General features: G+C 40.9%; 1 protein-coding gene across 1 annotated transcript in view; it reads right to left on the bottom strand.

Moving 5' to 3' along the window:
- Nucleotides 1-14,153, bottom strand: part of dpf1 (double PHD fingers 1) — a 108,478-nt gene that overhangs the window by 53,166 nt on the left and 41,159 nt on the right. Inside the window, 4 exon segments of the mRNA XM_049467158.1 lie at nucleotides 315-393; nucleotides 4,225-4,314; nucleotides 10,796-10,923; nucleotides 12,430-12,537. Coding sequence (XP_049323115.1) covers nucleotides 315-393; nucleotides 4,225-4,314; nucleotides 10,796-10,923; nucleotides 12,430-12,537 — 405 coding nt within the window.

Here is a 14,153-nt window from a genome sequence, read left to right as displayed (position 1 = left end):
AGTTTGAGGTAAAGTGTGAGGTAGAGTGTGAGGTACAGTTTGAGGTAGAGTGTGAGGTACAGTTTGAGGTAAAGTGTGAGGTACAGTTTGAGGTAGAGTGTGAGGTAAATCTGAGGTAAAGTTTGAGGTAAAGTGTAAGGTACATTTGAGGTAAAGTGTGAGGTACAGTTTGAGGTAAAGTGTGAGCTACAGTTTGAGGTAAAGTGTGAGGTACAGTTTGAGGTAAAGTGTGAGGTACAGTTTGAGGTAAAGTGTGAGGTACAGTTTGAGGTATAGTTTGAGGTAGAGTGTGAGGTATGGGAGATGATACTCACTGTCGCAGACGTACGGCTTGTCTCTGTCCTCTATGGAGGCCGGGTCCTGTCTCTTCCTCATTCCACCAACACCACAGGCCTGGGCAGGGGGCGGAGCATCACGGTCATTATCACACACACACACCCACACACAAACACACATCACACACCCACACACAAACACACATCCACACAAACACACATCACCCACACCCACACACAAACACACTCACAAAAACACTAGATTTAATATAAAGTATATTATTCCATTAATCTTGTTATGGGGAATTAACTGACATTTCTCCATAATTTAATCACATATATACATATATCACATATATATATAAATATAAAGTGGGCTGGTATATAATGCTCCATTCTAGAGAATCACAGCTAATATTGCAGGTTTTCTTTTTTTAATGGAAGAGTTTCATGAACTCTGTCCATGTGTGTAACAGAGGTGAATGGAAGCAGATCTCTATAGAGTTTAATGCCCCAAAATGTGTTTCAGAGTGCATTTATTCAGTAGTATTCATTACTAATTGTATGCTTAAATAGAAAGTTTAATTACATTTGGGGTGAAAAATACAACCCTGTTATTTTCCTCAGAACAAAACATGCTGATTGTTTTATTAGCTGGTCATTGTGACAGCCCATATGAGTAGCATAGCCTAGCCTAACATAGCAAAGTAGACAGACACAGAATTTAAGGTGTGTCGAAACTTTTGACTGGTACTCAATATTCCCATCACCATCATCATCATCATCATCTTTTTTATTACCTTTACCATAATATATTCTCACAGGTAGTGCTGATGCGTAAAGTGTGTATTTCATTTCCGCTCACACTCTTCAGCTTATCGGGTCTCACAAAGTGGTTCTGATCCGGAGTGTGAACTTTACAAGCGTGTGAATATCAGAATATCAGAGATATCTTGATACTGGGATTCTGTGATACTCAAGTCAATTTTCTACGATACTTTTACTTTACAGCATCTATGTTACTGAAGAGGATAAAATACTCCTTATTAATCAAAGCAGAAGTAAAGAAGAACGATGCTCCCTTTAGAGGATAATAAGGAATGCACCAACATTAAATGTTTTCTTTAAATGTATTTCTAATTTTGTATCCCATTTTTTCCCCAATTTACAAGGCAAATTACCCAACTCACTCATTAGGACTACCCATATCACTAGTGATGCCCTAACACCAGGAGGGTGAAGACTAAAGCAGTAGCATTGCCGATTAGCATCACAGCGCACTCGGAGGAAAGCGCAGTGACTTGGTTCCAATACATCAGCTCACAGACGCCTTGTGCTGATCGACATCACCCTTTGGAGTGATGTGGGGAGAGAGCGCCATCTACCCACACATAGAAAGCAGGGCAAATTGTGCTCTCTCAGGGCTCCAGCAGCTGATGGCAAGCTGCATGAATGGGAGCAGCAGCACCTTAGTCCTCTGGACCACCCGGAGTCTAACATGAACATTTTTGACCAAAACCGAAACTAATCAAAATAAATGAACCATTTGGCCCAACACCAAATGAAGGTTTTCAATCATTTTGCACCAATGCATTTAGTAATCAGCCTAAATGTATGTTCACTTTGGTTTAAAAAAAATAAAGGCAATTACAAAACAATTTAATTATAATTAAGACATTTTAAATATATTTAAGAGGGATTTTAGGGAAGGATTTTAAAAATCCATAAAGGAGGAGATTACATTTTACATTACAATGTAACATTAAATACATGAAAATGTCATTCTAAAAATGTGGACTAAAAATATTAAATTAATTAGTGTAAAAGAGCTAACTGGGCTCAAATACGAAGACACTCAGTGTCACTGACTCAAATCACCAGAATCACTTGGAGCACTAACAGCTCCATACAGAATCATCAGCATGCTAATTATGACAGTAAGTGTGGGAGAGTTAGGGCTCAGATGCGTCACATAATGTAAAAAAATTCAAAGCCATTGTTTTTTTTAATGAGGGATCACACACCATTGCCAACACTGCCAGCGCTGACACTTAGTGACTCCCAGTACTGCCACAAGTACCATGTGCTGACAGTATCACGATGAATTAAATCCAGAAAGAGATCAAAAACAACAAATTAAACTTGGCTGGAAATTTGTACTGGAATAATTAGTGGTTGGACAAAATATTGATATTGAGATGTATTGGATAGTTTTCATTTGCAATATATTACTGTATTTTTTGCACTATAAGGCACACCGTATTATAAGGCGCATTTTATGCAACACTAATAACTAGTAGTGGGAACAGGGGGTGTCGCAATGTTTATCTTCTAAATTTATCAGACTTGCCTGACTCGTCTGAAATGTTTTTTCTTTCAAGAATTACTTACCTTAGCTTAGCTTCAGACGAGTCAGACAAGTCAAACGAGCGCTGGATGTAAATCTACACAGATTTCTCTCCTGAAAACTATTTATTTGGGTGAGTAAAGTGCTTCCATTTATTTACAGTAAGCTTGGATTTACATATTTTCACTAAAGCTGGAGCATTAACATTAGAGGCTAATCGCTAGGGGTAAGCAGCTAATGCCACCCGACAGAGCTACACTGAGGAACCCTGTTTCGGTAAGCCAGGGCGATATTAGCTAGCGGTTCGTCCCACGTAGCTTGTTTTAACAGGGTATTATCAGTGCAGCACTGATAATACTCACCTTTGAACAGCAAAATAACTAGCGCTGTGGTTGTAATGCTAGCAGGTACTGCTAATGCTGCTCCAGCAGTGCTATCCGGGGTTAGCAGCAGGCTACAGGTTGATACTACTCACCTCTGGATAGCCAAAGAGCTAGCGCTAAGCTAAATGTCTGTGGCTGTATATTTATAAAAACATGAATATTGGTTCAGTATCAGCTGATACTCAATGTTTTAATACTCTGATCAGACTTGGAGCACATGACCTGGATCAGAACATCTCTACTTTAATGATGGCAGCTCTGTAAAGGTGGCAAAGTAAAATGAAAGTAAATATGCAGTAACTGTCCAATTACAGGGCTGCACAATACTGATAAAACTGATATTTAATTTGCTATATATGTTTTACGATATTAAAATTCCTGGAATCAATGATCTAACAAGTCTCACAATACTAATAAAGCACTCTGTGTATCAAATTCTGGATTTTTTTTGGTTTGGAGAGATAACCTGCGCCTGGTAAATATAAGAAATTGTAATAATAATTTTAATATAGTGTTACTTAAGTTGGAGCATGACATGTATGATTTAATTTGCTTTATGTGACACTGCGCCGCCTGCGATGTGACTATCACTTATGCAGATATAGCAATTTTGTCCTCTTTTATCATCAGCTTTTTTAGTCCTAAGGAGTATTTTCTAACTCGTAAAAGCAAAATCAAACAAACTGCTCTGATTTGGCAAGACTTGGCAACACAATACATAGCACGATACAGGGTTCCGATTCAGTATAACGCAATTCATTGTGATCGTTTTAATAAACTTTAATAAAATCTGAGTAAAAGAGAAGTTACATTTTCATCCAATCAGAACAATCAGATATTTAATGGCAAGTACAACATCGGTTTCTAGTGGGCGGGGTTTAAACACAACACTAAATGAATCACTTCTGACACCAATCTTTACATCTAAACAAATTACAAAATAATTACAAAATAATTACAACAACCACAGTATTGCCAAACAAAATATTGCAATAAGTTATAATCTCAATATTTTTGTACAACCCTAGCTCTCACCTAACTGTGAGCCCCTGACGGACCTCACTGAATCTTCTCGGCTTTGGGAATCAGCTACATATGGCTTTGTGGTCAACCTGGTGTCATACACTCTACAGCCTGAGGAAACGCATGTTTATAACCTATATTTAGCAGGAAGGGTCTGGTGCTGAGTGCGGTTTTGGCCCCGTGTTTTGTACCGTACCCGTCCTTTGGTGCGGTTCTTGCGCTTGGGAACGTCCTCCTCCATTTCTTCAATATCCAGCTCATGTGGGAAGTCTCCAACTAGCAGCTTCTGCAGAAACAAACACAGTATTGAGTTATCCACCGTATTCTTATACTCTTAGTGTAATTATGTGGATGCACAGTGCCTTGCAAAAGTATTCCGCCCCTTGAACTTTTCAAGCTTTTGCCACATTCAGGCGTGCTAAATTATTCGGCCCCCTTGCGTTAATACTTTGTAGCGCCACCTTTTGCTGTGATTACAGATGCAAGTCGCTTAGGGTATGTCTCTATCAGTTTTGCACATCAAGAGACTGAAATTTTTGCCCATTCTTTCTTGCAAAACAGCTGGAGCTCAGTGAGGTTGGATGGAGAGTGTTGGTTTGTGAACAGCAGTTTTCAGCTCTTTCCACATATTCTCGATTGGATTCAGGTCTGGACTTCTACTTGGCCATTCTAACACCTGGATACATTTATTTGTGAAACATTCCATTGTAGATTTTGCTTTATGTTTTGGATCATTGTCTTGTTGGAAGATAAATCTCCTTCTCAGTCTCAGGTCTTTTGCAGACTCCAACAGGTTTTCTTCCAGAATGGTCCTGTATTTGGCTCCATCCATCTTCCCATCAATTTTAACCATCTTTCCAGGCCCAAACCATGATGCTGCCACCACCATGTTTGACAGTGGGGATGGTGTGTTCAGGGTGATGAGCTGTGTTGCTTTTATGCCAAACATAACATTTTGCATTGTGGCCAAAAAGTTTTTTCGATTTTGATTTCATCTGACCAGAGCACCTTCTTCCACATGTTTGGTGTGTCTCCCAGGTGGCTTGTGGCAAACTTTAAATGAGTCTATTTATGGATATCTTTGAGAAATGGCTTTCTTCTTGCCACTCTTACATAAAGGCCAGATTTGTGCAGTGCACAACTGATTATTGTCCTACGGACAGATTCTCCCACCTCAGCTGTAGATCTCTGCAGTTCATTGAGAGTGATCATGGGCCTCTTGGCTGCATCTCTAATCAGTCTTCTCCTTGTTTGAGGTAAAAAAAGGTAAAATATCCAATAAATTTTGTTCCACTTTACAATTGTGTCCCACTTGTTGTTGATTCTTCACAAAACAATACAATTTCATATATTTATGTTTGAAGCCTGAAATGTGGCAAAAGTAAAAAAAAAAGTCCAAGGGGGGCAAATACTTTTGCAAGGCACTGTATAATCAGTTATTAAAACATAAACATACACCTCTTTCCCAGCTAACATTTTCTGAATGTTACAATTAATGTTCTTAGAATGTTCAATCTGCAAAATTTTGTTTTAATCTCTGACCCCGCTCACTGCCCCGCCCATTCCGCAGTCCTATTTCCACACCTCAGTTTGCCAGGTATACAACACAATAGCAGGTAAACACAGCATGCTGCAGCCTTAGCATTCTTCTAAAAAAAAAATAATAATAATTTGGTCCTTTGGTCCAGACTGAGGTTCTTGCCACCTTTCATATTTTGTCTGGTTCAGACAAAAACTGAAAAGTCTGAAAGTTCGATCCAAACAATGCAGACATGAAAGCAGCCTTGAATTACATCCACTGACAGTAAAAACCACATACAGAAATTACATTTAATCAAAAACATCACAAAACCCCAGCATCTGTTTCTCTAATAAAGCCAAACTAACGAGTCCGGTTCAGTCACTGAACAGACAGATGAGACTGAAGCTCCTGAAGGTAAGCAGAGAAGCTCTCAGCACATCAGGGCTCTCCGAGGCTCGTCAGGACGCAGTCGACTCCAGCACATAAACACTCCAGTGTGTCACTATAACGCAGTAAACTGCAGAGCGGTGGCCGTTAGCGCAGCCATTGTCATCAGGCACTGACACAGTAAAGGGTCGGTACGGCTCTGGGATCATCTTCAATCACTCACACTCTCTCTGTTTAGTGTACAGGACGTTATGCTGCACTAAAACATTTACTCTTAAGTACACACTAGAACATACGCTCTGTTTGTGTATGAGTAAAAACACATTATAGTTTAATCTCTCTTTTAAACAGACCCTTATTTTACAAAGCAGCAAAATACATAGCTATCCATAATACAGCCTCTATATCCTACCTTAAATACAGTGGTATTAAAAAGGTTGGGTGGCCATGATCATTTTCATATTTTCCTTCTTCAGTTCAGTCAGGTTTGATGGTTTCTGATCACGTACAGCTCGCTTTAAATCATTCTACAGATTTTCAATAATATTCAGGTCTGGGGACTGAGATGATCATTCCAGAACGTTGTACTTGTTCCTCTGCATGAATGATTTAGTAGATTTTGAGCAGTGTTTATGTTTAGGGTTGTTGTCTTGTTGAAGTATCCAGCCCTGTCACAACTTCAACTTTATCACTGATTCTTAAACATTGTTCTCAAGAATCTGCTGATATTGACTGGAATCCATGTGACCCTCAACTTTAACAAGCTTCCCAGTACCTGCACTGACCACACAGCCCCACAGCATGATGAACCACCACCAAATTGTACTGTGGGGAGCAGGAAAGTCATACATACCACCCTCCAAATAACTTAAATTTTAGTTTCTTCAGTCCACAGAACCTTATTCCAAAATAAAGCTGGCTTGTTTAAATGTGCTTGAGCATACCTCAAGCGACTCTGTTTGTGGCATGTGCTCAGAAAAGGCTTTGTCTGCATTACTCTCCCATACAGCCTCTCCTTCTGTAAAGTGCACTGAATAGCTGAACGATGCACAGTGACTCCATCTGCAGCAAGATGATGATGTAGGTCTTTGGGGCTCTGGAGGTCTGTGGGTTGACTATGACTGTTCTCACCATCCTTCTCCTCTGTTTATCTGAGATTTTCTTGTTCTGCCACTTCAGGCCTTAACTAGAACTGTGCCTGTGGTTCTTCCATTTCCTCACTATGTTCCTCACAGTGAAAACTGGCACCTGAAATCTCTGAGAGAGCTTTCTGTATCCTTCCTTTAAACCATGATTTTGAACAATCTTTGGTTTCAGGTAATTTGAGAGTTGTGTTTTGAGGCTCCCATGTTGCCACGCTTCAGAGAGGACGCAAAGAGGAGAAAAACTTGCAATTGGCTCCTTAAATCTTTCTTTCTCATAATTGTATCTCACCAGTGTATGTAGGTCAAAGGTCAATGAGCTTACAAAGCTATTTTTTATGTTCCAATAATTATAATGTCCAATAATGTTAAAGGTATTCAAATCATTAAAACATTAAGGGTGACCAAATTTATGCACCTGCCTAATGTAGTTTAAAGAACTATTGATTATGGGTGCTCACAGACCAGCTCCAAAGACCTACATCATCATCTTGCTGCAGATGGAGTCACTGTGCATTGTTCAACTATTCAGCGCACTTTGCAGAAGGAGAGGCTGTATGAGAGAGAAATTCAGAAGAAGCCTTTTCTAAGCCACAAGCAGAGTTACTTGAGGTATGCTAAAGCACATTTAAACAAGCCAGCTTCATTTTGGAATAAGGTGCTGTGGGCTGATGAAACTAAAATTGAGTTATTTGGAGGGCGGTTATTTATGCATGGTGGAAAAATAACACAGCATTCCAAGATAAACACTTTACTGCTCCCCACAGTAAAATGTGGTGGTGGTTCATCATGTTGTGGGGCTGTGTGATCAGTGCAGGTACTGAGACTCTTGTTAAAGTTGAGGGTCTCATGGATTTCAGTCAATATCAGCAGATTCTTGAGAACAATGTTTAAGAATCAGTGAGAAAGTTGAAGTTGCGCCGGGGCTGGATCCTTCAACAAGACAACGACCCTTAACATAAACTCTGCTCAAAATCTACTAAAGCTTTCATACAGAGGAACAAGTAAACATTCTGGGATGATCATCTCAGTCGCCAGACCTGAATATTATTGAAAATCTGTGGTGTGATTTAAAGCGGGCTGATTATGCTCAGAAACCTGAATCAAATCTGACTGAACTGGAGATGTTTAATAAAGAAGAATGATCCAAAATACCTTCAACCAGAAGCCAGACTCTGATTTGAAGCTATAGGAAGAGTTTAGAGGCTGTTATTTCTGCAAAAGAGGGTTTATCTACTAAATATTGATGTAATTTTTCTGTTAGGGTGCTAAAAATTAAAGCACCTGCCTAATTTAGTTTAAAGAATTATTGCACACTTTATGTAAATCCTAGAAACTTCATTTCACTTCTCAAATATCACTGTGTTCGTCTGCTATATGATATATTTAATTGAAATTGCTGATCTGAACAACCAATGATTTATAAAGACGAATCCTGAAAATTATCAGGAGTGCCCAAACTTTTTCATACCACTGTATATATTGATATTGAATTATTGCCCAGTCACAGACATACTGTGTAGCACAGTATACCAGCAGGTGGTTAAACACGTTTAAACAGCCCGAATCGTAGCTTAGGCAGGAAAGCACACACTCCCAGGAGGAACGCTGGAGCCTGGAGGGGAAGCTGGAGCTCCAGAGAGCTTGTGTCCTGCAGGGCTGTGCACGGATACAATCAACAGATCACAGGTCCTCTCCCAGATCAGCTCAGAGGGCTGCAGAGAGCCTCTTAATTGAGGTGCAAATTGGCTAATTGTCGACCCCAGGGATAGATGTCAAGTCTGGAGCGTGTGTGTGTGTGTGTGTGTATGTGTGTGTGTGTATGTAGATGTTTCGGTGCCTTAGTGAGGACCTCACAAGCATACTAGACATTTTGGTGGTTCTTACTATTAATTTACAAAAAAAGGTACTTTAAATTAGAAAATCCTAAAGAATAAAATGAATTACTTTTGGTAATTGAGGTTAAGGTTAAGCTTAGGTTTAGGTGTAAGGGTAGTATTTGTGAATTGGCGGTCCTCACAAGGATAGCAAAACCGACGTGTGTGTGTGTGTCTGTGTGTGTGTGCAACGGGGGGGATGCCACACTGAGAGTGATGACAGCTCATCCAGGGCTGGTTCACGGGGACACATGGACACACACACACACACTCACACACACACAGATACATACATGTCGCGGTTGCGTGCACACAACAGTAAAACTCACACACACCCTTAGACACACACACCCGCATGCCCACTTTGTAGTTAACGAGGAACTGTGCCAGGGGGCGTGTCACTGCTGCAGGGAATTGTGTCAGTGCCAAACAGTGCCACCGACACTACAGAGAGTGTCTGGAGGAGCGCGAGAGAATATGAGCGAGAGTCCAAACCAGAATAGCAGGTGTGAAAGTTCCCGCAAACCACAGTCCGACCAAAAGTCTTACTAGCTTGTTCCGGATCAGCTGATCCACAGTTCAGTTTGTCTTTATTGGAGAGTTTAGACTGTATTTAGATCAATTAAAGGAAGTTGATTCAGGCTATTGTCACCCATTAAACAATAGAAAAAGAAAAAGAAGGGGTGTTGTGCTAAAATCAGATTCCCCCTTGTTGTCAGGCACGTCACACAGCAGTATGGGCTGCTAATGATTCTGTATCTACTGTAACTGTAGATGAACCCATATATATATATATATATATATACAGTAAAAAAAATCTGAGAGGAATCTGTTACACTTATTCCTCTGCAGGACAAACCTGTACTCAACTAGCAGAGAACATTTAGCATGTAGCGGTTAGCATGTAATATTACAGCAGTAATGTTACAGTAATGTTCTGAAAAACTGTAATGTTATTATGGTTGTGGCATAATTGCACACTTTTTCTCACATAAAATTCCCAGCAAGACAAATATTAACATTATGTAAACCTAAAAGTAACATTCACTCAGTCACTAAACTGCATTTTGAAACCAAAAAACTGACTAAATACGGACTTTTTCCACTGTGGGGCCAAATAGTTACTAAAATTTGTTACACTTACCGTTTGCACCATTGCTTAGTCAGAACCAGGAAGTGCATGGAACAGAGCATCTTAGCTAACTAAATGCTAAATGGTCAACATGTTTTTAAGCAGCTACCAGCCTCGTCCAACATCACTAACGCTGCATTAGGATTTTGGAAGTGAGGGAGATGTGCCTACGACCTCTGTCACCCAATTGATCACTAGGGTTGACTCGGCTGATCTGGCTGGCTAGGCAGGTGTCCACTTTCTCCCTCACCAACAGGGTGTTTCTCCTGGCGTTTCACGCTCAGTGGAAGAGGACAGGATCCCCGGCGGACGAGCATAATTGGTATACAAGTAGTTGCTCTCCCCTGCTAGAACCTCCAAACAAGCTAAAAAAGCAATGCTAGCGACCAGGCTCAGCCAACATCGCTAAAGCTTCCCAACGTTATGTTAGCAATGCCAGCCTCAGGGGGTATTCAGTGTCACTATGGTGGCCACCTGGCCCAGCTAGCAAATCGGTAGATCCCTCAGTGTTTAAGCCCCTCCCACTGAACAGTTTTGTGGCCCCAGGAACAGTTAGCTGAGAAAATCAGAGAAAATCAGAGAAAATCAGTCCTAGCTCGGTTCAGACTCCAGTGTGAAGACTTCTTTTAGTGTAAAAAAAATCCTGCTCTTAGCACCCTATTAAGCGTGCACTCCACCTGAGGATGTGGATTGGGCGGCGGGCGTACCTGACACTCGCTCATGGCCTCTTCCTCCTTGGTTTCCACCTTTTTGTCCAGCGGCTCTCCACTGAGCAGGGACTCCAGAACCGGACCCTCAGGAACTCCGCCTTCCTTCTTCAGGGCTGCCTCGTAGTCTGAGTCACACAAACAGCTCTGATTAGGACCTTCCCCTATTCTCAATTAAAATATTCATTTATGAATGTAATTTAATAGATCAGTATCAGATACATTCATCAATCTACTAAGCTTTTAAAGGGAAAACCCACCTCATGTTTACAATTTGTGAGCAATATATTTACATGTCAATTCTTGCCAGATGCTGCCGGTCACCATCATTACCCCCCCACTGCTCTGTCCACTGTGATGATGTGATGTGGTAATGCCTTCCATGACATACTTTTTGTGAGATATCATGTTCCTGCTTCATGGAGTTTTATCTATTGCTATAATATAAAATGACTTTTTTCAGTGTAAAATGTAAGTGAGGTATATTAAACACTGGTCAGTGTGCTCATTGTAAGGTCAGGTGAATTATGGGAGTTGTAGTAAGGGTCTGATAGTGGGTGCAGGTGAATTATAGGAATTAGAGTGAGGGTCTGATAGTGAGTGCAGGTAAATTATGGGAGTTGGAGTGAGGGCTGATAGTGGGTGCAGGTGGATTATGGGAGTCGGAGTGAGGTGTGATAAGGGGTGCAGGTGAATTATGGGAGTTGTAGTGAGGGCTGATAGTGGATGCAGGTGAATTATGGGAGTTGTAGTGAGGGCTGATAGTGGGTCCAGGTGAATTATGGGAGTTGGAGTGAGGTGTGATAGTGGGTGCAGGTGAATTATGGGAGTTGTAGTGAGGTCTGATAGTGGGTGCAGGTGAATTATGGGAGTTGTAATGAGGTCTGTGTTTTGGGTATGTAACATTCCTCCATCCACAGTGTGTAACAAGAATGTAGCAGGAATGTATCAGGAATATACCATAGACAGTTAATATTACCACCCATATTGGACAGTGCAGTGGGGATAATGATGGCGACCAGCAGCTTCAGTCTGGAATAGTCCATCTGAATAGAAGTAAGACATCCAAACTAAAGGCAGAAGACCCTGCCCACATATTCCATGGGTCAGTGCAACATTTTTTAGTTTCCATGAATTATGGCTCATATCATGAGACCATAGTAGTTCCTATCCTATGACTTTTGCCTTGTCCCTTGGAAGTGATTGGCAGCTTTTTGTACCATAGTTAAATTTGATTGGTCTTATGAACTTTATAAATGAAGTTGAAGTACGTTGTATCCATTTATCAGACATCTAATATGTCTGAAACCAATTACACTTCCCATAAATAGGTCAATTAACGTTTTTTTTGTTGATAAATATAGTTTTTTTCTATTGTAAAGTTGTCCACTCTTTCCCTCAACATAACATTAAACTTCTCTGATTTTTCCATCGCTTCAGAAACAAAATGTAGAACATGCTGAGTAAATATGTAATCTGTTGTGCTTGGATATTTCAGTGGAAATTAAATGTGATTCTGTACCCAGCACTTCATGTAGTGCATTTCAGTTACAAATGAATAAAAAATTGATTTTCAATTGTGTCGGTTAATTGTTGCAGCATCAACTCCTCATCTTCGACAGTACGACTCTTACCGATCTTAAACTCGATGGGCCCCAGCCGCGGGTCATCCAGGATGTTTAACCGCTTCTTCTTGCGCCAGCAGCGAGCCGGGTAGGTGTACAGCTGACCCGGCGCCACACCTGCTTCCAAAACCAAACGAAAAACAGTTTAGTCAGCGCTATAGCTCCACCCACTCTGCCTCTAATGTCTGCACAGGCAGAATGCATGGCTAGAGGCTGGATTTTATATGCCTGTGAAAATGGGACAGAATAAAACAGAATTAGGTGTGTCCCAATTAAGGTGGGTTTATAAAAATATATATTTTTAAATGAAAATCTATCTTTTTAAAATTATCTGCTATTGATTAATATAAACTGTAACATTTAGAAAACTTTTTTACTAACAAAAAAAAGTGATCATCTCAGCAAACACTAAACCTTCTTTTAGCCAGAGCTAAACCTGGGGCAGTGTGACTGTGAGCTGTGACAGGAGGACGAGAACTGTGGGGAGGACGAGAACTGGAGAGATGGAGAGGTTGAGGACTGGAGAGATAGAGAGGAGGACAGCTGGAGAGGATGAGAGCTGGAGAGGTGAAGAGATGAAGAGGAGGAGGTTGGGGTTGGTGGAGAGGAGGAGAGATGGAGAGGTGGAGAGTTGGAGAAGAGGTGAATAGTTGGAGAGATGGAGAGCTGGAGAGGTGAAGAGATGGAGAGGAGGAGGTTGGGGTTGGTGGAGAGGAGGAGAGATGGAGAACTGGAGAGTTGGAGAAGAGGAGAGGTGGAGGGGTAAATAGTTGGAGAGATGGAGAGCTGGAGAGGTGAAGAGATGAAGAGGAGGAGGTTGGGGTTGGTGGAGAGGAGGAGAGATGGAGAGGTGGAGAGTTGGAGAAGAGGTGAATAGTTGGAGAGATGGAGAGCTGGAGAGGTGAAGAGATGGAGAGGAGGAGGTTGGGGTTGGTGGAGAGGAGGAGAGATGGAGAGGTGGAGAGATGAAGAGGAGGAGGTTGGGGTTGGTGGAGAGGAGGAGAGATGGAGAGGTGGAGAGTTGGAGAAGAGGTGAATAGTTGGAGAGATGGAGAGCTGGAGAGGTGAAGAGATGGAGAGGAGGAGGTTGGGGTTGGTGGAGAGGAGGAGAGATGGAGAACTGGAGAGTTGGAGAAGAGGAGAGGTGGAGAGGTAAATAGTTGGAGAGATGGAGAGCTGGAGAGGTGAAGAGATAGAGAGGAGGACAACTGGAGAGATGGAGAGGAGGACAGCTGGAGAGGTGAAGGAGATGATAAGGAGGGTTACAGACTGAGGATGAACTTCTCTTTATTTCCCACTGAACTGCTTTTTACAGTACATTTAGCCTCAGCACTGCTAACACTCTCTCTCTCCCTCCGTGTGTGTGTGTGTGTGTGTGTGTGTGTGTCCCTTAATTAGTTCCCCCCCTAGTCAGTACACAGGAATACATATCAGAGTTTTAATATGAAGCTACTTATGCATTATTTTAAGAGATTCACAAGGAACATGCCTCATCTCACATTTTAAACTATCATTTAAAAATTTTATTTTTTACTTTTATAAAATGTCTTTACAGTTTTAGATAATTTTGTGACATGATATTTTTTTCTAATATTTGATTTTATATACATATTTTTGTTAGTTTATATAATATGCATATTTAAATGGAAATTATTTATATGGCTACTTATTACGTGTTTATTTTGTGAATTTTGTGAAAAGAATTGGCATTGTTTCAATAACAATATAAAAAA

This window comes from Astyanax mexicanus, chromosome 18 (genome assembly GCF_023375975.1).
Source record: "Astyanax mexicanus isolate ESR-SI-001 chromosome 18, AstMex3_surface, whole genome shotgun sequence".
In the NCBI taxonomy this organism is placed as follows: Eukaryota; Metazoa; Chordata; class Actinopteri; order Characiformes; family Acestrorhamphidae; genus Astyanax; species Astyanax mexicanus.
This window is presented reverse-complemented; position numbering and strand designations above follow the sequence as displayed.